The sequence below is a fragment of the Macaca mulatta genome, chromosome 14 (genome assembly GCF_049350105.2).
Source record: "Macaca mulatta isolate MMU2019108-1 chromosome 14, T2T-MMU8v2.0, whole genome shotgun sequence".
Lineage (NCBI taxonomy): Eukaryota > Metazoa > Chordata > Mammalia > Primates > Cercopithecidae > Macaca > Macaca mulatta.
The window spans coordinates 108223177-108247584 of record NC_133419.1 but is presented as its reverse complement, the minus strand read 5'-3'; the positions used below and the strand labels follow the sequence as shown (position 1 = coordinate 108247584).

Genomic DNA, 24408 nt, shown 5'->3' with positions numbered 1-24408 from the left:
CCAGGTCACTGGAGCTGTGTTACCTAGGAGGATTATGGCTGCCTCTGCTGAGTCATGCAGGTTGTCAGCGAAGTGGGGGAAAGCTGGCAGTCACAGGCCTCACCCAGCTCCCACGCACACTGAAGGGCCGGTCTCACCCGCACTGTGCTCCCACCCGCACTGTGCTCCCACCAACAGCGCGGAGTCTGTTTCCAGGCTGAGGGCAAGATGGTCTTGAAAACTTACCCGAGGATATCTGCCTCCCAGCTGCGAGAGAAAAGGGCTTTAGTTCTTCCCCTGCCTGTGAAGTCTGTACACAAGATTTGTGCCCTCCCGAGTTCTGGCCAGGAGGCTTCTCACCCTGTTCAAATGGTTACAAAGTTCAGCTAGATACTTCCTTTTCCCTGTGGAGTTTTACCCCCTGCTCCTCTGGCCACCCTCCTGTTGGATCCCTTGGTGCTAGGCAGGAACGGGCTGTTTGGGGACCCAGCAAGCTCCCAGGGCCTTTCTGCTCCTTCCTCTACCCCTGTATTTTGCTTGGCCTCTAACTTGACTTAGCTCCAAGTGAAGTCGAAAACTTATCCTGAAAACAACTTCAGCTTCTCCAGTGGGGTGTGTGTTCAGGAGGAAGTGTGTTCCCACTTCCACAGTTGGAGCACTCACAGTATTTGGGGTGTCTCTCAGGTCCTGCAGGAGCAGTCTGCTTCCTTCAGAGGGTCTGTGGGTCCTCTTGGGATTGCTGGTTTGTTCTGCAGTCGATCTGGAGCTAAAATTCACAGTGCAAGCCCCTGCATGCTGCTCTGTCCAGAGCTACAATCTAGTCTTGCTTGTGACTGCCACGATCTCCTGAATCCTCAATTTTTTATTACTGTAAAAATGATATGCACTTGTGGGAGAAATTTATGATCTCACAAATATGATAGATACCAACAGGGAAGGTTTATTCTGGTTATGTTAGCAAATTGATTTTGTAGCTTTATATGAAGTGTTTTGTTTTCTCTTTTCTTCCTTTAAAATAAGAATCCATGATTTTTGTCAGCCAGAAGGCTCTTTTATGGATTAATGAGTAAATGATCCCAGAGCATTTTGGGATTTGTTAATTAAAGTGTTCGTATAAAATGCTTTAATAAATTATCAGTTTTGATGTTTTTAAAATATAAAGTCCTCCAGAGCAAACTGTAATTGTTGGGGATAATTTAAAAACCTGGAGCATTTGGCATTCTTATGAAAATGGAAAGAGTTTATAAATGCTTTTTAGTTATATCAAGAAGTGCTTCTGGTTTCTTTTGAGATAAATTGCAGAATTACATGGATGATGAAAATGTTTTTGCATATTTTCTGTGTAGAGTGAACTTCTCATTTCTGTCTTGTATTTTAATGCCATGTAGATGGTTAGATGCACTCTGTCTTGGGTACCCAAAATAGAACAACTTGGGGTCTTACGTATTGGCAGTCCTAAGGAACAGAAAGTTTGCAAAGGGAGGAAAGAAGGAGCTCACTGAAGGGGAGAGTGGGTTAGTTTTGGGGTGCAGTTAATCCGTCTGAGGCGCCATCTTGTTAGTGACATTTATCAAGCATTTATTGAATTCCCATTATTGTTTGACACTGTGACAAGGTCCTATAGGTACCAAGTAGTGTATAGCTTAGTCTTTGTCCTGCAAAGAGAGATAAATATAAGTAGACAAATAGTTACTGAAAATATTACAGTCTAGGAACATACATGTGCCGAAAATTATTGGGAACAGAGCATTGGCTGTGACTAAATTCTTAATTTCCTAGTTGAGCAAGAAGGGGTAATTGTTCTGTGCAGAGGAAATACAATTTACAGTATGTTTACAAAAATTACAAGGAACTAGAAAAGTCTAGGGCCAGAATTTGAAGGCTTTGTATACTGTGTGAAAATGGTTTACCTTTATTTCACTATTTAGACTGTGATGTAGGATCAGGGTTGTTTATATATATTTTAAAATTTTACAGACCATGATAGATTAATAGTTTTATAAAATACAATAAAAAGTAATCATAGAAAAATGAAATATTTTCTATGAAATAAAGTCCCAAGTTTTTATTTAGATTGAACCAACATAAAATGATTCTTACGATTCTTGTATTTGTCTGTTTTCATGCTGCTGATAAAGACATACTTGAGACTGGGCAATTTGCAAAAGAAAGAGGTTTAATTGAACCTACAGTTTCACATGGCTGGGGAGGCCTCACAATCATGGCTGAAGGCAAGGAGGAGCAAGTCACATCTTATGTGGATGGCAGCAGGGAAAGAGAGCTTGTGCAGAGAAACTCCCGTTTTTAAAACCATCAGATCTCGTGAGATCCATTCACTATCACAAGAACAGCACAGGAAAGACTTGCCCCCATGATTCAATCATCTCCCACCGGGCCCCTCGTACAACACGTGGAAATAATGGGAGCTACAAGAAGAGATTTGGGTGGGGACATGGAGACAAACCGTATCACTTCTATACAGTTTTTATAAAACACTCAGTTTCTGTAGTTACCTTATCATGGATTAGTAACAAATATTTAATGTCTAGTAACTCTTGGACTTGTGATGGCCTGTGGGCCATACTTGCAGTGGTGTTGATCTTCCGGTGATAAATGGTCCCTGCAGAGTTTTAAGCAAAGAATAGCATGATTGTATTTGTTTTTCACACGGTGAATTATTTTGCAATATGGGTGATGATTAGGTTTCAGGCTGAAGGGCTGGAAACCAAGGAACCCTGGAATCATCAGTATTTGAGGGATAGCTGGAAATGGAGGAGACAGTGAAGGTGACTTTGTTTATATTAATAATTCACCTGGGGAGTAGTTTCACCACTAGGCCATAAGCTTATAGAAGGCAGGGGTTATATTTCTTTTAGCTCCTAAGATTAAATAGACATTTCAGAAATATTTGATGAATGAATGGATAAATGGATGAATTAATAAATGAATGAATGTGTCCGAGAGGTAAAGGCAGAACCAGGAGGGAGTAGAGTGTTTAAAACTGGAATAAGAGGAATTTCAGGAGAGAGAATGTAATAAACAGAACCAAATGCTTTCAAATCAGGGAAGATGACAATTTAATAATTATGTATTAGACTTAGTAATTTGAAAGTCCTTAGGGAAGAGACCAGCTTTATCAGTGGGGTAAAGTTAGAAGCCACATTATAATGTGTTGCCTATCTCTACTATCTGGTAAGGGAGTGAGTAGAAAGATCTTTTAAAAGATGGCACTTCATTAATTAATGTTCATTTATTTATTGAGGAAGAAAAGTAATGATAATCTTTTGTATCAGTTAGTATTGTGTGTGAATGTGAGATCAGTAATAGGTATATATTATTTTTCTTCCATTTCAGCAGGGAAACTAACATCTATTAAATGGAATTGGGTTTGATTTTTTCTATATTTGATTCCGATTGAGAAGAAAACTAAAATGTGAATAGTTTGCTTGGTCTTGTTTCCAATGGATTTTTAATGAATTCATTCCTTAATATTATTTTTGTTTTTAATTTTTAAAAAATAGATTCAGGGGTTGCCTATGCAGGTTTGTTGCAGTGATGTATTGCATAATGATGAGGTTTGGGCTTTTGTTTTACCCGTCACCTGAATAGTAAACATTGTTCCCAATAAATAATTTTTTCTATCATTACTCCCTTTCCATCCTCCCTGCTTTTGGAGACTGCAGTGTCTCTTATTTCCCTCTTTATGTCCATGTGTACCCATTGTTTAGTTCCCACTTTTAAGTGAGAACATACAGTATTTGATCACTTAGGATAATTGCCTGTAGCTCCATCCATGCTGCTGTGCAAGACGTTTCTTTTTTTGGTGATTGTGTAGTATTCCATGGCATATATACACCACATTTTCTCTATTCAATCATCCGTTAATGGACACTTTAGTTGATTCCATGACTTGGCTATTGTGAATAGTGCTGTGATAAACATACAAGTGCAGGTGTCTTTTTGATATAACAATTTCTTTACCTTTGTCATTCTCTAATATTCTTTATTGATTATTAGAATCCCTCCAATCACATTCCATTTCCATCAGAGAATAAAATTTACTCTTATTCTGTACTGTTCAAGGCTTATATTTGTCCAAAAGTTTGTAGGAAAAATATTATGGCTTGAAAGTATGTGGGATATAATTCCTTCTGAAGAGTCAGAAAACTGAATAGCATTTGAAGGCTGTTAATAGAAAGAATAGAAGTTACGGGTAGTTTCATTATATTTGCTAATTTAGCAAGTTTGTCTTTAGTTGCTTTATTCTTATAATCAAATTTTAATAGGATCTTTAAATTTAAAAAACATTACATCTGCTGTATAACTGATGGGCATTCTCATACAATGCCGCATGGACTATTGATACTTCGTCATCTTTTAACATTGTCTAGATGAAAACTTTATTTGAAATTTTCTTCTCTTGGTTACTTTTTAAAAAATACTAAAATAAACATTGGGTATTTTTCATTCTTTCCCCAAATGATTATGTTCATTTTATAGTATAGAGAGGAATGAAAATCCAGGAGATTTAAGGCAATCCACAGTATTATGTGGAAATGTTAATCATTTTAATGCTTTTTTTTGTTATTAAATAAAAACGTTCAGCATTCTTCACAATAATTTCAATAGTTATCTCTAAATCTTTTTATAGAATGAAGACCAGCAAGAAGTAATCCTTGTCAGAACAGATCAGTCTGGAAGAGTATGGCCTGTGAACACACCCGGAAAATCTCTGGAATCACAAGGAGGAAGAAGAAAGAGACAGATGGTATGTTTAACATATGTCTTTGTTTATTAATTCAGAATTCCTTCTTTCCCTTGGGGCTTTCTTCATATCAGATTACAAAATATTTTCTGAAAAGTAACTTTTGAATGCCAATATTGGAAGGTAGTAAATGATGTTGTTCTTACTTTTATTCTTAGTTATATCTTTTTGCCTTTTACAGAATGGAAAGTAATCCGACTGTGTTTTTTCAAATAGTTGTTAACATTGAATGTTTAAGGCAATTTTAATTTTAGTTTACATTTCTTTGATGTTGTTTTCAGCTGCTTTTGGCATACTTGCTATAGCTCTTAGGGAAAACTTTGGTCTCCCAGAGCTGTTACTAGTATTAGACAGCTAACTTGAGACCTGGTGATGGGGTATCCATACACAATAATGGCTTAATTATGTAGGTGTCATAATCCTTTATAAAGCTAATTTTCTTTTCCATTTTCCAACTCTAGTAATTAGTTTTTAGCACTACCTTGAGGCTCTTGAGATGGCAAAAACAACATATTCAGCTTTCCCAAATTAGGTTTTTTATTTTAAATTTGGAAGATCAGACAAGTGATAATTGCATATACAAAAGAACTGTTCATTCAGAATATTTCTGTCAAATGTTTATTTTTTGCCTGTTCAGTGCCTGTGTTGCTAGAGAGTCTTAATTAATTCATTCAACAGATAGAAGTGGGATAGATATGTCTTCTAATGTAATGGGAGGAATTTGGTGGTTGGAGAGGTGGTACAGGAGGAGAATAGTAAAGGTTTGAATTATATGAAATGGTGGAACTGACTAGGGATCCATAAATGCATTGTCAGAAGGCATCGAGGGCCCTTTTTGAGTTGCATATTACTTAACAATTTAGGTATAGGAGTAAAGAAGGTAGACACTTTCACAAGTAAAGTTTGTTCTTTGAGTATGATGAAAAGACAAGAGGGCCAGAAATTAAGTGTCTGGAGCCAGGGGGTGATTGAAGTCAAGGGATATGAGGTTTAAGCTAGTAAAGACAAGAATAGTAATGTTGGGAAATATAGTTGCACCCCTGTTCCAAAGATCTCAAAGAAGTTAAAGATGAGGTTTTATTTGGATAAGGGAATGTGAGAGCAGCATTAGAAAGATTTGATTTGGGAGGAAATAAATAGTATTTTTCTGTTCTACACCAGGGTATGGAACCAACTGATAGGAACATCTGGGACTGAATTAGATGGAGACCAGAATATCAGCTTTGCTTTTGATAAAGCTGTTTACAGAACAAGGGTTTAATAATTAGAAGTTGGTGTCTTAGTTCGGGCTACTATAACATAGACTGGATGGCTTAAACAACAGAAATTTGTTTCTCACAGTTCTGGAGACTGAGAAGTCCAAGATTAGGGTGCTGGCAGCTTCATTGTCTGATTAGGGCATGCTTCTGGGTTTGTAGACGATAGTCTTCTTGTATAATCAAATGACAGAAAAGAGAGAGAGAGAGAACAAACGCTCATGTCTTTTAATAGAGGTACTGTATTAGTCAGGGTTCCCTAGAGGGACAGAACTAAGAGGATAGATGCATATATGAAGGGGAGTTTATTAAGGAGTGTTGACTCACGTAATCACAAGGTAAAGTCCTACATAGGCCATCTGCAAGCTGAGGAGCAAAGAAGATAGTCCAAGTCCCAAAACCTCAAAAGTAGGGAAGCCAACAGTGCAGCCTTCAGTCTGTGGCCAAAGGCCCAAGAATCCCTGGCAAACCATTGGTGTAAGTCCAAGAGTCCAAAAACTGAAGAACTTTGAGTCTGATGTTTGAGGGCAGGAAGCATCCAGCATGAGAGAAAGATGAAGGCCGGAAGACTCAGCGAGTCAAGTTCTTTCAGCGTCTTCTGGCCACCCTGGCAGCTGATTAGATGGTCACCCACGCTGAGGGTGGGTCTGCCTCTCCACTAACTGCCAGTCCACTAACTCAAATGTTAATCTCCTTTGGCAATACCCTCACAGACACACCCAGGAACAATACTTTGCATCCTTCAGTCCAATCAAGTTGACACTCAGTATTAACCATCACAGGTTCTGATCCCATTTCTGAGTACTTCATGCTCATAGCCCAGTTACTTCCCAAAGACCTTGCGTCTTAATACCTTCTTATTGAGATTTCAACATGTAAATTTTGGGGCAACATAATCATTAAATTCATAGCAGTGGATTTGCTAATACTTCACCTCTGTTTTTGATATACTTACTCCATCTCTGGATAACTTCAGTCTTCCCACCACAGTGGTAAGGAATTTTAACTATAAGGAGAAGAAGAGCAGAAAAGAGAGAAGAAGGGGTAAAGCAGTTTTGCTCTTTCATCAAAACTCATAAAGCAGTTAATATCATGCTTCCATCCCCAGGGAAGAGGAGAGTAAAGAGGCAGAAGTAGGGAGTGTAATTCTAATGGAAGTTTTTTCACAAGGAAGCTGGCAGACTAGGGATAAACTGGAAGGAAAGGTTGTGATTACATAGTGGAATTTTTACATTTAACATCAGATTTTTATGTAATCCATTAAATGCTTCAGAGACTCATGTTTTCATTAAATTAATAATGTTCATTTTGTCATAGATTTCAACCCATGAGGAAAAAGAAAGGGTCAGATACTTTCATGATGATGATAATCTAAGCCTAACTGATTTGGTCAAAAATGAAAAGATGGGAACAGCAGAAAATCAAAACAAGCTCTTTATGAGAATGGCATCTAAGGTAAGATATATTCCTAGGATACCTCTGAATTTTGAGAAGCTGGTTATTCAATGTAACAGGGATCTGCTTTTTGGAGAGATCCGATTCTCTCTAATCTTGGTTCATTTTATTAAATTAAATCCTTTGTAAGACTTATTAGAAACATGCATTTTGGAATTGATCTGGTTGAGAAATAGACATTTGAAATTTTGTTTTTAAATATAGACTATGGTTTATTTCTTTAATGCATTCTGTGGAGATTTTAATTATACATGTGATCTACCATTTAAGAGAAAATTTTAAGCGAGAGTTAATGATTGACAGTGCGCGGATAGTTAGGTTACCACTCCGTCTTGTCTTAACGTTCCTCCAGTTCTTCATAATTGTGCCATGAAGAGGTAGAAGAAAATATTTGCACTGGGCCAGGCGCGGTGGCTCACGCCTGTCATCCCAGCACTTTGGGAGGCCGAGGTGGGCAGATCACGAGGTCAGGAGATTGAGACCATCCTGGCCAACATGGTGAAACCCCATCTCTACTAAAAATACAAAAATTAGCTGGGCGTGGTGGCGGGCGCCTGTAATCCCAGCTACTTGGGAGGTTGAGGCAGGAGAATGGCTTGAACCCAGGAGGTGGAGGTTGCAGTGAGCCAAGATCACGCCACTGCCCTCCAGCCTGGTGATGGAGCAAGAGACTGTCTCAAAAAAGAAAAGAAAAAAAAAAAAAAAGAAAGAAATTATTTGCACTAATATATTATAAATTGTGGAGAGGCATCTGGGAATAATCTTAAATTCATTTATATGAAAATATATATTATTTTGATACATCATTATGGGTAGGATGAATTATTGTTTCAAATAGCATTCTTTGTTGCAGTCTCTTCCACTGAAGTCTCTTCCAAACACTACCATTAGCATTTTTTATAAAAGAGACATTGGTATTTAAACTGTTCTGTAACAGGTTTTGGCAAACTGTGACCCCCATGGGAAAAATTCAGCCTACTGCCTATATTTGCAAATTAAGTTTTATTGAAGTACTACTCTACACATGTGTTTACATATTATCTAAGGCTGCCTTCACTCTATAATGGCTGAATTAAGTAGTTCTGACAGAGAGTGGTAGTCCATAAAGCTGCAGATATTTCCTGTGTGACTTTTTAAACAAAAAAAAGGCCAACTTCCACCCTATAATAACAATGGTTACTTTTTGGTAGTGGGAGTTTGAACTGACTCACTGAGATACAGCCATGGGATGGGGAGACTTTTCACTATTTCTTTTCAGACTTACAATCTTTTATTTTTTTAACCTTTTAGATTCACACAATTATGTAAGTATGTTACCTGGTAAAAAATTAAACTTAAAACTAAAATAAAGTAACCAAGATATCTGTATGTGTATGTGTGTGTTGGGGAAGAGGGCAGTAAAGTAAAATTGAGTTTAAAAGGAAATGGCTTTTGTACCTATCACCAAGAGTTACATGAGATCTTACATTTAGCCCATTAAGATAATTTTACTTCTGTTTATTTTGGAAAAAAATGCCAGAAATTTCCTAGGGTCTGGAATTTTAATGCAGAAAAAAGGAAGACATATTTTTATTAGAGTTTCCTTTTCAAAAGTGGTACCTCTGTGTATGAAGTCTGAATTAAATAGTTTTAGTAATCTTATAAACCATTCAAGTTTATGAATCATAAACCATTCAAGTTAAAGAAAAATCCTTCTTAAAAATTGTAATAGCACTGGGCGCAGTGGCTCACCCCTGTAATCCCAGCAATTTGGGAGGCCTAGGTGGGCGGATCATGAGGTCAGGAGTTCAAGACCAGCCTGGCCGACATAGTGAAACCCTGTCTCTGCTAAAAATACAAAATTAGCCGGGCATGGTGGCACAAACCTGTAGTCCCAGCTATTCGGGAGGCTGAGGCAGGAGAATCGCTTGAACTCAGGAGGTGGAGCTTGTGTTTACCTGAGATCGCACCACTGCACTCCAGCCTGGACGACAGAGCAAGACTCTGTCTCAAAAAAAAAAAAAAAAATTGTATAGCCATTTATCAATTCAGCAGTTATTATTGAACACTTAATTAGTGTCAGATGCCATTTTAGTTGAGGGATACATAGAAGCAGTTAAGTCAATATTTGTGCCCTCAGGTGCTTATATTTCTAGTGGATGAGAAAGTGAACAAACATGTAAACTATATAGCAATATGTTATAAAATTGAAAATAGTTTTGTAGAAAATGAGGCAAAGTAGAAGGAACTGGGATGATATTTTCAACAGAGTGTTGAGGGAAAGTCTTTCTGTATAGGTGATGTTTCATCAGACTGAAAAAAGTGAGCGAGAGGTCCTTGTGAATATCTGAGGGAAGATTATTTCAAGTAGAAGAAACAGCAAAGGATCCAAAGCAGAGACAAGCTTGAAGAACATCAAGAGACTGCAAAAAGACAAGTGTGACTGGTAGTAGAGGGAGGAAGAGAAAGAGAAGTAGAAATGAGATAGGAGACAGAAGTCAGATTACGTTAGGCAGGGAGTCCATATCCCTGGACCACAGATGGGTACTGATCTGTGGCCTGTTAGGAACTGGGCCGCACAGCAAGAGGTATACGAAGCGGGCCAGCCAGCATTATTGTCTAATTTCCACCTCCTGTCAGATCAGTGGCAAGATTCTCATAGGAGCATGAACCCTGTTGTGAATTACGCATATGAGGGATCTAGGTTACACACCCCCTTATGAGAATCTAATGCCTGTTGATCTGAGGTGTAACAGTTTCGTCCTGAAAGCAGCCCCACCCCCACCCCCACCCCTGCTGCCCTGTCTGGGGAAAAATTGTCTTCCACGAAACTGGTCCTTGGTGCCAAAAAGGTTGGGGACTGCTGAGGTAGGGTCTTAAAGGCCATGGATAACTTTCACATTTGCTTTAATGATGGGGAGCCATTTGAAGGTTTTTTGTTTTTTGTTTTTTGTTTTGCAAGGCTGTGTCATGATTTGGTTTATATTTTTGACAGAATTTTTCTGGCTGCTCTTTTGAGAAGGCAGCGTAGAGAGGCATTAGTGGAAGCAGGAGATCACTTAGGAGGAGAGTGTTATATTAGTTCAGATAGAGCCATGGATGGATTACAGTGGTAAAACTGGTGAAAAGTGTCTGGATTTGGGGCATTCCTGGTGCCATATATTGAAATGGGAAAAATTGCAGGAGGGACACATTTTGAGGGGGTGGGAAATCAAGAATACTGTTATAGATGTGTGAAGTATGAAATGCCCAGTCACATGGTAGTGTGGGGTGACTACCCCTGGAGTTCTGGGTAGATGCTGGCTCTCCCATATAGATTTGGATGTGTTGGCTTTTTTTTTTTTTTTTTTTTTTTTTTGGAGACAGAGTCTCCCTCTGTCACCAGGCTGGAGTGCAGTGGCTGAATCCCGGCTCAGTGCAACCTCCGCCTTCCGGATTCAAGCGATTCTCCTGCCTCAGCCTCCCAAGTAGCTGGGACTACAGGCGCGCATCACCATGCCCAGCTAATTTTTGTATTTTTAGTAGAGATGGGGTTTCACCACATTGGACAGGCTGGCCTCCATCTCTTGACCTCGTGATCTGTCAGCCTCAGCCTCCCAAAGTGCTGGGATTACAGGCATGAGCCACTGCGCCTGGCCCTGTGTTAGCATTTAAATAGTATTTAAAGCAGTGGGATTGAAGAAATTATTAATGAGGAGAGTCTGAAGACTGTGTCCTGGAGAGGACAGAAAGGATTCAGCAAATAAAACTGAGAAGTGCAGCCAATGAGGCCGAAGGAAAACCAAGGGTGTGGTGTTTCAGAAGACACAGAGGAGGTTATGAATGACTCTGTCAGCTGCTTCTAAGAGGTGAGGAAAATCTTTGAAGATGGGAAATGGCCACTGGATTTGGCAGTGTAGAGGTTTCTGGTGACTTTAATTAAAGTATGGGTTTTTTTCTTGACCAATAAGGAAAAAAGCCTGATTATGTTGGGTTCAAGAGTGAATTTGAGAAGAATTGACCTTAGAAGGGAGCTGATTACCATCCATCAATTATATAAGGAGGAAAGGCAGAGTATTAGTATATAGATGTAGGTGGCTTCTTAAATTTGGTAGTAGAAAAATGAACAAGGGCCAGGTGTGGTGGCTCACACCTGTAATCCCAGCACTTTGGGAGGCCAAGGTGGGAGGATCACTTGAGGCCAGGAGTTCGAGACCTGTCTGGGCAACAAAGTGAGACCCCCATCTCTACAAAAAATAAAAAATCAGCTGGGTGTGGTGGTACGTATCTGTAGTTTCAGCTATGTAGGAAGCTGAGTTGGGACGATCACTTGAGTTTAGGTGGATGTCCGAAACTGTGGATGGTACCAAACGATGTGTATGCTATGTTTTTTTTCCTATTCATACATACCTATGATAAATTTTAACTTATAAAGTATAATTGATAGACATAGTAAGAGATTAACCATAATAATCATAAAATACAAGTATAACAATATGCCAGCATCGCTACTCTTGGAATTTAAGGCTGTTATTAAGTAAAATAAGGGTTACTTGAACACAAACTCTTTTATGCTTCAACAGTCAGTCATAACTGAGATAGCTACTGAATAACTAAATGGACAGACAGGTAGCATACACAGTATGGGTGTGCAGGACAAAGGGCTGATTCATGTCCTCTGGGGGATGGAGTAGAATAGCGTATTTCATCACACTACTCAGAATACCACATAATCTAAAACTTATGGAGTGTTTATTTCTGAAATTTTCCATTTAATATTTTCGAACCACAGTTGACTGCAGGTAACTGCAGCCTCAGGAAGTGAAACCACAGATAAAGGGGGGTTACTGTATTGTATAGGATTGCTTATTTAATATTAGCTGATTTGGCAATAATTGCATCTTCATTACCTTCCCTAAACATTTTGCATCTTTGATTTTTTTTTTTTAATTAAAGTTTACTAAGCTAGGACATTATAGAAGCTAGAATATAAGAATTTACCAGTGACATCTGGCCCTTAAATTTCTATTTCTGGTCTGTATTAGCTGAAATAGAAAGTTTTGACTTACAAAATAATGTCCCAATTTTATAAGATGACTTGTTTTGGATTAAATAGTTATATGAAACCATTCCTATTAAAATCTATTTATGAGAGGTCTTACTAGGATAGACAGTAGGCACTCAAATGTTTCTTCCTCACCTTTTGTTCATTTTTTACATTATTTATAAATATATGCTTGTTTTGTTTTTTATATGATTTAGGTATTACCCATTAATTTCAGCAGGAATCAACCAGAACTGGTAGCATTAGTAAACCTACAAATTAGATAAACTATTGAATGTGCAGCTAATAGTACACATTCAATCGACACTTTAAAAAAATTTTTTGATTGACCAATTTGTATATTATCGAATTTGTAGCAGTGTTGTTAATATGTTGACAAATGTGTTATTTTTGTCCAAGCAATGTTTCTTTGTATTATTTAATGGAGGTGTTTTTTCTAAATATACAAAACAATTCCAGTTCCTACCTATGTGCAGTGGGGCCAATGGAAGTACAGGTTGCTATGGAAATGCTGATTTTGCATTGGGATTTTTAGTTCATCCTGTCTAATAATTACAGCAGAGTAGCAATTTGTTTTGTATGTTTAATAATTAAAATCAGCTCTGCTAAAAATTTGAAATGTTACTAAAAGCATATAAAAAAAGAAAGTATTTGAAGTGTTAGCCATTTCTAAGAATACTGTGCTTAATCCTTTCACCCTTATAAGTTTATGAACTAAAGTAGCTAAGTTATTGAATTTTTGATAGTAATATTGCTGGTATATAGTTTAGTTATGTCAGATGTTTTCATGAATGACCACAAAAGCTCATTATCCTTTGTTTCTTTTTATTATTAGTTTAAAGTCATTTGTCTAGTTTAAAGTCATTAGACAGAGGTTGGCACACTTTTTACATTTCTTTTTGTTATTAGTTTAAAGTCATTAGTCTAGTTTAAGGTCATTAAACAGAGGTTGGCAAACATTTCTTGTAAAGGGCCAGATAGTAAATATTTTTAGCTTTCTGTTGGAATTACCAGCACTGCTGTTGTAGCACAAGAGCAGCCATACACAGTATGTGAATTAATGGGTTTGAGTATATTCCAACAAAACTTCATTTACAAAAACACGTGGATGGGCCGGGCGCGGTGGTGATCCCAGCACTTTGGGAGGCCAAGGTGGGCGGATCACGAGGTCAGGAGATCAAGACCATCCTTGCTCACATGGTGAAACCCCCGTCTCCACTAAAAATACAAAATAATTAGCCAGGTGTGGTGGCAGGCACCTGTAGTCCTAGCTGCTTGGGAGGCTGAGGCAGGAGAATGGTGTGAACCTGGGCTGCAGAGCTTGCAGTGAGCTGAGATTGTGCCACTGGGCTTCAGCCTGGGCAACAGAGCGAAACTCCATCTCAAAAAAAAAACCAAAAAAACAAAAAAACAAAAAATATGTGGATGGCCTGATGTGGACTGGAAGTTGTTGTTTGTTAGTCCCTGGACTAGGATATAAAATCTTCAATGCAAATGTATTTGAATTTGGGTACAGGTTGAACATACCTCATCCAAAAATTAGAAATCTGAAATGCATTAAAATTCAAAATTTTGGGGGCACCAAAATAGTGACCCATTTGCTTTTTGATGGTTCAGAATATACAAACTTGGTTGCATGTACTATTTAAAACATTGTATAAAATTACCTTCAGGCTATATGTATTAGGTATATATGAATCATAAATGAATTTCAAATTTAGACTTAGGTCCCATCCCCAAGATGGAATGTGTATGTAAACATTTTAAAATCCAAAGCAATTCAACATCTGAAACACTTCTGGTTCCAAGCATTTTGGATAAGTGATATTCAACCTGTATTTCTCTTACTTAGTAATTCCCCTGAAAATGGATCTTAGGCCTTGGGAAAAGTAGCTAGTCAGGAATAGTTGATATAAATTTATGAAACAAGACTCTGCTTATTTATTTAGTCAACAAATGTTAATTGAACTCCTTCAGTGTATGAGGTGTTTGTTCTACTGGGGACATACTGGCACATGAAGAAGAAATGATCCTTGACTTTATGGAGCTTATTAGGCTAGTGGGGAAAAGGAAGCACTAAATAAATAGCTATGAAAAATAGTTCAGTAATTTTGGACGTACAAAGAACTGTGACAGACAAGTGAAAGTCTTTTGGAAGTAACACCTGGGTGACCTGATTTAAACTAGGGGCACAGGAAAGGTTTCCTGTTGAACAGAAGTCTGATACTACCTGTGCTCAGTATTCAGATCTGCCCTATTGCTTTTTGCTGTTGATGTGTATTTTACTTTTTTTTTTTTGAGGTGGAGTCTCGCTCTGTCACCAGGCTGGAGTGCAGTGGCGTGATCTCGGCTCACTGCAAGTTCCGCCTCCCGGGTTCATGGCATTCTCCTACCTTAGCCTCCCGAGTAGCTGGGACTACAGGCACCCGCCACCACGCCCGGCCAATTTTTTGTATTTTTAGTAGAGACGGGGTTTCACCATGTTAGCCAGGATGGTCTCGATCTCCTGACCTCGTGATCTGCCTGCCTCGACCTCCCAAAGTGCTGGGATTACAGACGTGAGCCACCGTGCCCGGCCCTTATTTTTTATTCGTACCTTATATTTGTTTATTTAATTTTTACTGCCCATTCTTTTCTTGCAGTTCCAAAATTCAGGTTATATTTATGTTCTTTCCAGGTGTGTTTTACCATTAAAACTTTAATAGCATATCTTTCTTATAACAAAACCAAGAAAGGTATCTCATGACAAATATGAACTTAATTGTGTTTTTTTATAGGGGAATTATGATTCTTGGTTTTTTATCCTTTCTATATTTTCCAGGTTTTTTGAGTATGTACTACATAATTAATGAAAAGAGGGGAATAAAAAATATCCTGAAAAAGATGTGTAGAGAAAAATTCTCTTTTAAACTGTGTTTTTCCTTTATTCTTACATCACAATCATCAGCACAGAAGACTTCTGTGACCAAATGTGTGGGGTGTTTTTCTCCACACACCGAGCAGTGGACACCAGCAAGATGTCCTGTCATTCAATTCCAACACTGTCTACCTGGAGATAGTGTCTGATTCCACAGGTTGGGGGCTCAGGCCCCAAGTCTGTCCCCCAGATGCCCAGACTGGTACCAGTCACAAGCCTGGGCTTCCAGAACTTCTGACCACCCAGCTTCAAGTTGGGGTTTGCATGACCCCCCCCCCCTTCGGGTTCGATTAATTTGCTGGAGCAGCTCACAGAATTCAGAGAAACACTTAAATTACATTTACTGGTTTATTATAAAGGTTATCACAAAGGATATAAGTGAAGAGACGTGTAGGGCGAGGTATGAGGGTGCAGAGCTTCCTTGTCATCCCTGGGAGTGCTACCCTCCAGGAACCTCCACATGTTCAGGTATCCAGAAACTCTCTAAACCCAGTCCTCTTGGGTTTTTGTGAAGGCTTCATGGCTTCAGTATTCCTTCCCCCATTGCATAGGGTGTGACCCTCTCTGGGGATGGTCTTAAGACCCACAATAACAAAGGTAGGAGAAGATGAGAGTCCTGCCCCAAGGAGGGCAGGAGAGAGACTCTATTTCCTGAGGCCTGCCTCCGAGGCTTGAGATACCCAACATTATAATACAAGACTGCAACAATAGCTGTGGGAGTTATGAATCAGGAACTGTGAATGAAAACCAACGCATTTCATAACACCACAGAAGTGTATGTTGGTCTAATTTTCTTACCATAGATATGCTAGTATGTTTACTATGTTATGTTACTTTATTATGTTCTAGAACTTAATAGGTATATAGTAACTTATTTTTGATAAAGAAATTTCTTCCTTTGAAATAATAGAACCAAAGAATTTTAGATTTGGACAGGGACCTTACTAATCTTGTTTCACTTTTCACTTTCACAACTGAGGGAACTGAGACTTTGAGAGAATGAAATGACTTATGCAAGGCTGAGTAACTTTCCTAGTCCCTACAGCTAATGAGTTGCAAAAGCCAGCACCAGAAGCTTCAACTTTACTTTTCAGTCCACATTAAACAGTACTGTCATTCAAATGACTCACATTAATGGATATTTGTTGACTGTTATCTACATTTAATTGTCTTTGTCCAATTTCCATGTATCGTTTATTGGTATTTGAGAATAATGAGCTGTGTATGCTTTGCTCTTTCTTAAAATACATTCTATTGACTCTAACATTCTTTAAATATAAACTCTTCCATTTAAAATTTAAGACGTCAGTGTTACCTTGGCAACGTAAACTCAGGCACATCTTCAAGAGATCTATATACATCTTTCCTCATTAATTTTGTTAGCACTGTGGGCAGTAATTTTATCCTTTTTGTACTAATAGAGCATTAATCATGGGCTGGAGGGGAGGAAAAATGAAAGGTACAAGAGAGGAATGATAAGGGAGAGAAAAAAGACTCTAATAATTAGGATTTTACCTTAAATTATAAAAAAAGATGATTTTATTGTCTAATAAAGTGTTTGTATTTTTACTGATTTATTTTCTCTGTGTTTGTAACACTTAAGGCTTAATATATTTTCCCCTGGAAGTAATCTTTAAGATACATATTACATGTTTCTCTAATAATATACAGTTGAAATCCCCTACTTTTTTATTCCCAGTAAACTGTAATAATATCAAATTTTGAGAGATTAAGTGATATACTATTCTTAAATGTATGATTAGAATAAGGTAAGGAATATTGAAATTACCATCTTATTGCAGCAACCCCTTGGTCATTTTAATTCTCATAGTAGTCATTTTCGTTGTCACAGACTTTAATAGATACACAGTGAAATTACCTTTGGAGGAGACCAATTCAAGAGTGTGAAATCATGTATATGTTCCTGTGATATCCCCTAAAGGAAATTTGAAATTTGGATGTCATAAAATAATAAATGTGATATTTTGCCTTTTATAGAACTGAATAAGATAAATATTGACTTAGTTGATTCATTTTCCAAAAGATGTAAGCTTGAATCCAGTTCAAGCTGCTGAACAAAATAATATTTGTTTTTCTGAACCTCACCTGTGGGTGAGGGGAGTGGGAAGAAGGAGGGATCACGAGAAGAATTTATTTAATGTTTTTTAGTTCAGGTCCTAGTTGGGTTTTTTTATGATAAAATATACATAACATAAAATTTAACATTTTAACCATTTACAATATACAATTCAGTGGCATTAAGTATTAAGTATTAATAAATTGACAATATTTTGCAACCATCACCACTATCCATTTCCAGAACATTTTTTCATTATCTCAAACAGAAGCTCTATACCCATTAAACAGTAGTTCTCCTTCCCACTGTCTTGCTCACTTCCATCTACCCCAACCTCCTGGTCACCTCTGTCTCTGAATTTGCCTGTTCTAGGTAATTAATGATAAGTAGAATCATATAATACGTGTCCTTTTGTATCTGATTTATTTCACTTAACATAATGTTTTCAAGTTTTCCAAGTATTTAGCATGTTTCAGAATTTCGTTGCTTTTTAAGGCTGAATAACTCTATTATATGTATATAACACATTTAAAGACTCCATTCATGGACACTTGGGTTGCTTCCATCTTTTGGCTATGTGAATAATGCTCTTATGAACATTGGTGTATAAATGTCTGCTTTCAATTTGTTTGGGTATATATTAATATCTAGACATGAAATTGCTAGACCATATGGTAACCGTATGTTTAACTTTTTGAGGAACCACCAAACTATTTCCCACAGTTTGAACAATTTTACACTCCCACTAGCAATGCACGTAGGTTCCAACAGTGTCTCCACATTTTTGCCCACACTTATTTTTATTTTGTTTTTGTAAAAGCTATCCTTGGTGAGAAGTGGTATCAGTTGTGATCAGGTCCCAGTTCTTGACCCTGGTGAGATTTTATGAGTTCTGTTGGACAATTCTCACAGATTTTAATTGAAGTTTAAATTGTTGATAGTTGAGCATGCTGGTTTAATAGCTTCACTATCCATAGAGTCCAAAATGATACGAAGTTTATATTTAATCAACGAATTCATCTATTTCCAATGGATTTAAGGTCTTGGAGCTTGAAGGATAGTTTCACAGTTATGATTAAAATTTTGACTTAATAAACATTGTCATAAAATTTGAAATGGTTTTGTAAGAATTAGACTGCAGTCTGTTTTTCATTGTTGGTAATCCTTGTGTAATAATGCAACACTAATTAAATAGATTCATTGCAAACCATTTTTTTTCTACAAAATGACACTAAAAAAGCTTCTAGTTTTCGTAGAGTTTTTTTCAAGGATCTGAGTATCTGGTTCTTAATAAAATGACAATTAATTTGTAGTATTTCAGGTTTTTCTTTATGCACACATCAAAATGGGAAAACAAATTAGCTTTCATGGTTAGAAGACATTAATATTTTTGTATGTTTAGAATTTAGGTTATGAATTCACTTCTGGTAACTTCTTCTATAACCAGGCTTGAATTTGGAAACTGAACAGATTATCAGTAATAAATCAGTTTAACTCCCTAACTCATGTGGATGGTTGGTATCATTAGTGGATACAAAAGAACTTTTCATGTGCAATTATCAGAATCAGAATCCCTCTGGAACATGGCTTCACAGCCTTAGCACTATTGATATTTTGGGCTGGCTAAGTCTTTGTTGTGGAATGACTGTCTGTGAACCATAGAAGGTTTAGTAACATCCCTGGCCTCTGGCCGGTAAATACCAGTGGCAACCCCTCTCACCCTAAGTTGTGACAGCCAAAAATGTCTCCAGATATTTTGCCAGATGTGCCAAATAAGGGCCAGGAAGCAAAATTGCTTCATTTGAAAACACAATCTTGGGAGAATCTGGAGAAAATAGTAATAACTACAAATTTTTGAGGACTTGCTAGGTGCCAGACCCTTTACATACCATAATACTTACAATTGTCTCTCAGCAGTGGTATAATTACCCGCATTTAATAAAAACTGATGCTCAGAGTTATACAGTAACTTGCCCATGATCACGTATCTCTTTAACGAATCTGGCTTGTTTTCAGTATTTCCTACATCATTGTGTAGTACTACTATCTAACCTAGATTAGAAAGCTAGTAGTTATCAGATGAGGGAGAAAGATCCCTCCTTTGTTCTTCACATCCAATCTGTCACCAGTCTTGTCTTCCTAGGCCCAATCTACTTCTCTTTGTATCCATGCTATCTTTGTTTCTTATCTGGTCTATGAAGTAGCCTTCTAACTAGTTTTCTAGCATTCCTTCTTATCCTCTTCCACTTCTTTCTTAACTCTTATCTCCCTGAAACCAGAATAATTTTTTGTTCAAAATGTATGTCTCATCCTTTAGTCCCTAGGTTAAAACAGTTTGAACAGTATTTTGTTGCTGTTAGGCTAAAAAGCACATTTTAAAATGTGGCCTAACAAGACCTCGATTGGCCTGTTCATTATCTCTGTAGCCTCATCTTGAATCACACCCTTTTGTTTTGCTTCTGCTGGTCCATCCATGTTGACTTTCATTCAGTTTCTCAAATTAATTTGCTTTCTCCTGCCACAAACTGCATATGCTGTTTCCACTATTTTTTTTGCCACCTTTTATCTAGTTGATTAAACAGAAGATTCATACAAATCTCATCTTCATCATAATTTTTTCAGGGAAGCCTTTTCCTCTGACTCGTTTACTTCCTCTATTAGCATCTCAAATTGCCATCACAGCTATAACTTGACAGTTCTTTGAGTAATGCTTTAGTTAGTGTCTTTCCCACTATTCTGTAAGTTTCATATGATTGGCTCACCAATATATCCTATCTAGTATAGTCATTAACACATAATAGCATTCAATAAATATTTGTTTTCTGGAATCACATATTTGAGACTTGAAGTCAAGTGCATGGAATTCCAGAAACCCCCTTTTCACTATTATACAAAATTGCTTAGAAAATTTAGATATATTCTGTTGTTCCCATTGATGTCCGTGGTTTTGATTTTGCAACAATAATATTCACAAATAAGCACAAAAAAAGGATGATGAATAAAATGTTGTCTTGGACATGGAGGTGGGGGGACTGTCTTTCATCTCTTTTGTTGCCCTTTTTTGTTGACTTTCTCCACTTTTTTTGGGTAGAGATCACTTTTTAAGAATTTCAAAATGGTGGCAACAATGAGCTGTGAAGAAATTGTCATCTTCAGGTTTTATCATCTAGAACTGTGGTCACAGGGACAGTCAGATCCTGGGGCAGGTTTCCTGCAACATGTGATTAATTTGTAGTGCACAGAATCAAGAATTGAATATAAACCTTTTTAAATTTCAAAAATAATGTTATTCTTTCAGTATATTTTAGTGTATAACTAGAACCTCAGATGCTTAACAAATGGCATGAGCATATTATTAGCTTGCCTGAATAAAATTAGCAAGGTTTTAATAGCACCTTTTAAAAAAATCAGTCTGTAATTCATGCCTTACTTTAAACATTGAATACATAAAATTAAACATAAGTCAATGTCATATGGGAGAATAGTCTTGAGTCCTGCTTCTAATTCCTATCATTGTCTCTTTTCTATCAAGGAATTCAGGTAGGAATTAGGATTTTTATACATCTTGGCATAATATGCATGACCCATTAACTCTAAAGTTAGAAACTAGAGGCCGGGCATGGGGGCTCACGCCTGTAATCCCAGCACTTTGGGAGGCCGAAGCGGGTGGATCATGAGCTCAGGAGATCAAGACCATCCTGGCTAACTTGGTGAAACCCTGTCTCTACTAAAAATACAAAAAAGTAATTGGGCATGGTGGCGGGCGCCTGTAGTCCCAGCTACTCGGGAGGCTGAGGCAGGAGAATGGTGTGAACCCGGGAGGCGGAGCTTGCAGTGAGCCAGGATTGCGACACTGCACCCCACCGTGGGCGACAGAGCAAGACTCCCATCTCAAAAAAAAAAAAAAAAAGAAAAAAAAATGAGAAACTAGAAATCTTAAAATCATGAAATAGCAATTTTCTCAAAAAAGAATAATTTTTGTTAAATAGTTTTATTAAAGGTATTGTACAGACTAAAATGAAAAAAATAAGTACTTGTGTCTCGCAGTAGTTTAATGTTAAATTATCTATATTACAAAACAAAGATGACGGGACTTATAATGCTCCTGATTCTTTTGGACATACAAATATTCTAATGAAAAACATTGCTACCTGTTCGTCAAAGCCAACATTAAAGTTTATTTTTATTTACTTAGATGGTAAGAGAGTGTAGAATTAAAAACTGTCCTAGATTTTGGTCGCTAACAGGTCAGATCTCATGCTATTTATGGCATCTGAAATATCCACTTCCATTTTCAGTGTTTAAGATCAGGTTTTCTCAATTCCGTGACTCAACCTCAGTGATTTCTTCTCTTTTCCCAGGCCATGCTGATGGTTGTTTTTTTTTCCCCTTGAAGAAATAATCACTTATGAAAGAATGACTCATTCTTGTGCCATAAACTTCTCTCTCTAATATGTTGGTTTTAATTCTCAAATGTTTTGTGAGGAACAAGGAAGACAAGAAGCCAACTTAAGGGACTCAGATAATCTGGAAGTGGAAGAATTTGGTTCTGATGTCATGATAACTCACAAGATTTTGATATGATTTAATGGAATTCCATTGGTGTATCTTGTCTTACTCCCCTCCCCTCTTTTTTAAACAGGCATGGTTAGTTAGCATGATTTATTGAGCATATCTGTTTAGCTGCTGACTTTTTAGCATTGCAGTGGTACATGACTTAATAGAAGAACAACTTTTAGAAATACAGTCACCTGAGAGTTTAGAAATACAGTCAACTGAGAGTTCCTGTAGTAGGATGTATTTTACTTGCGATTTTTCCCAGAACTTAAACTTAATGGTTATTTAATTATTAGTAGGTTGAGTATCAAAGGACTGTTGACTTTGTTGGCTGCTTATTTGATAGTTATGTCAATAATTGAAACATGTGGATGTATTTCTAACCATATCCAAAAGCTAGTTTTCCAGTTGCATCACTGCACTCCAGCCTGGGCTACAGAGTGAGATCCTGTCTCTAAAAAAAAAGCTAACACTTGAAAGTTAGTTTTAATTATTTGTAAAAGAGCTAGGTAATATTATATTTCATGTAGTGTAAATACATAAGGTGAAGACTAACACCACAGTTTTAATTATGCTGTCTTAATACATCATTATTTGCTCTTCTGTGTCTTTATCAAGTCAGCAGTTGGCTCTAGTTCCACTCTGAAAAATAATTTCTTGTTGGAATCATTTCCTTTGGTTGGGTTTTAAATCTTAATTTTGAAAATGTATGTAATCAGTGTCCTTACTTTCTTCTAGTAATAAGTTATTGTGAATATTTTGACATAATGCAATATGCAAATGAGAATTAGTAGTAAAAGGGACAGTATTCAAAAAGTTGCTTCTAGCTAGGATGTGACTGTGGGCCAGAGAATAAGACAAGCATATGTGTCTCTTTTTGTGGTTTGTCATTATGGTTTTAAAAGTGTGACATTTTGTGTTTCTTCTCTTGATACTAGTCAAATGTTTATGGATTGTAGACTAGCTTTTCTATTTTTGTTCCAAATGTAACAATTATTTATTGATTACCTAGAGAGGGTGCCTCTGAAGCTCTACTTTTATATTATACATAATTCTAATGTACTTGGTTATCCAGTTTTAGAAAAGAAACATGATAAAAGCATCAAATTATAAGTGAAGAAACAGACTACCACAAGGAGCTTATGGCAGTAAGAACTGACAACAGACTTTATAGAGAGCACCAATAATGAAGAAAAAAAATGGGTAACTAAAAACCATGTAACTCTTGCTGATATAGTTAGCGTAGAAGTAACTGGCGTTACATTCTGGCCAAGCTAAATTCTGATTTGGAGGAGTTGCTGGAAAGGGAAGAAAGGTCAATGGTTCAATCTCGGGAGGTTATGTTTCCAGGAAAGTATCCATTTTCTCTAGGTTTTCCAGTTTGTGAGCATATAGTTCATCATCATAGTCACTGATGCTCTTTTGTATTTCTGTGATATCAGTTGTAATGTCTCCTTTTATATTTCTGATTTTGAATGCACCTGACATTCTGAAGCACCATTCCTAAATTAAAACACATTATTATCACAGTAATTATTGTGTATTATCAGGAAAAGATTAAAGTTTCATTAATTGTATTTTAAAAGGCAGGAAAGCTTATAACACTGTTTGGGAATATTTCCTTTCCAAATGACTACAAAAGAAATGTTTTTATACTTAAATGGTAAACTTTTAGCTATTTGGAAAATTTTGCTAATTAGAAAAACACATTCTGCCAGTTTACATTAACCAAGGTTGTATCCTGAATATCAGTCATAATTTGACACCTCACACATTATCAGTTGTCAGTTACTGTTTAATAAAATCATTATATCTTTATATCTTTCTTCTCTTCTGTATGTGATTTATTCATGAAGTTTAGTAGTTACTGTGATGGGAAGTAGATGTGTATGCCAGACAAATTTTCAAAATAGAAGAATCTTTAGCATGCTTAAATACTTAAATTCTGATTTAGAAGAGTTAAAAAGGGAAGAAAGGTCAGTGGTTCAATCTTGGAAGGTTTTATGTTTCTAGGAATTTATCCATTTCCTCTAGGTTTTCTAGTTTGTGAGCATATAGTTGATCATCATAGTCTCTGATGCTCTTTTGTATTTCTGTGATATCAGTTGTAATGTCTGCTTTTACATTTCTGATTTTGTTTGTTTGGATCTTATCTCTTGGGTAATTTAGCTAGCAGTTTATCAATCTTGTTTATCTTTTCAGAGTCAACTTTTTATTTTATTGATCTTTAGTATTTTTGGGGGAGGTATCTCAATTTATTCTGCCCTGATCTCTCTTTTCTTCTGCTAATTTCAGGTTGGTTTCTTCTTGCTTTTCTAGTTTATTGAGGTATAGGTTATTATTCATTTGTTATTTTTCTACTTTGTTGACGTAGGCATT

The 24408-nt window shown here is 36.9% G+C and overlaps 1 protein-coding gene across 1 annotated transcript in view; it reads left to right on the top strand.

Moving 5' to 3' along the window:
- The window catches only part of CWF19L2 (CWF19 like cell cycle control factor 2), a 120196-nt gene that overhangs the window by 58364 nt on the left and 37424 nt on the right, over positions 1–24408 (top strand). Inside the window, exons 11-12 of the mRNA XM_001102590.5 lie at positions 4631–4747; positions 7318–7455. Coding sequence (XP_001102590.2) covers positions 4631–4747; positions 7318–7455 — 255 coding nt within the window. The remainder of the gene's footprint in view (positions 1–4630; positions 4748–7317; positions 7456–24408) is intronic.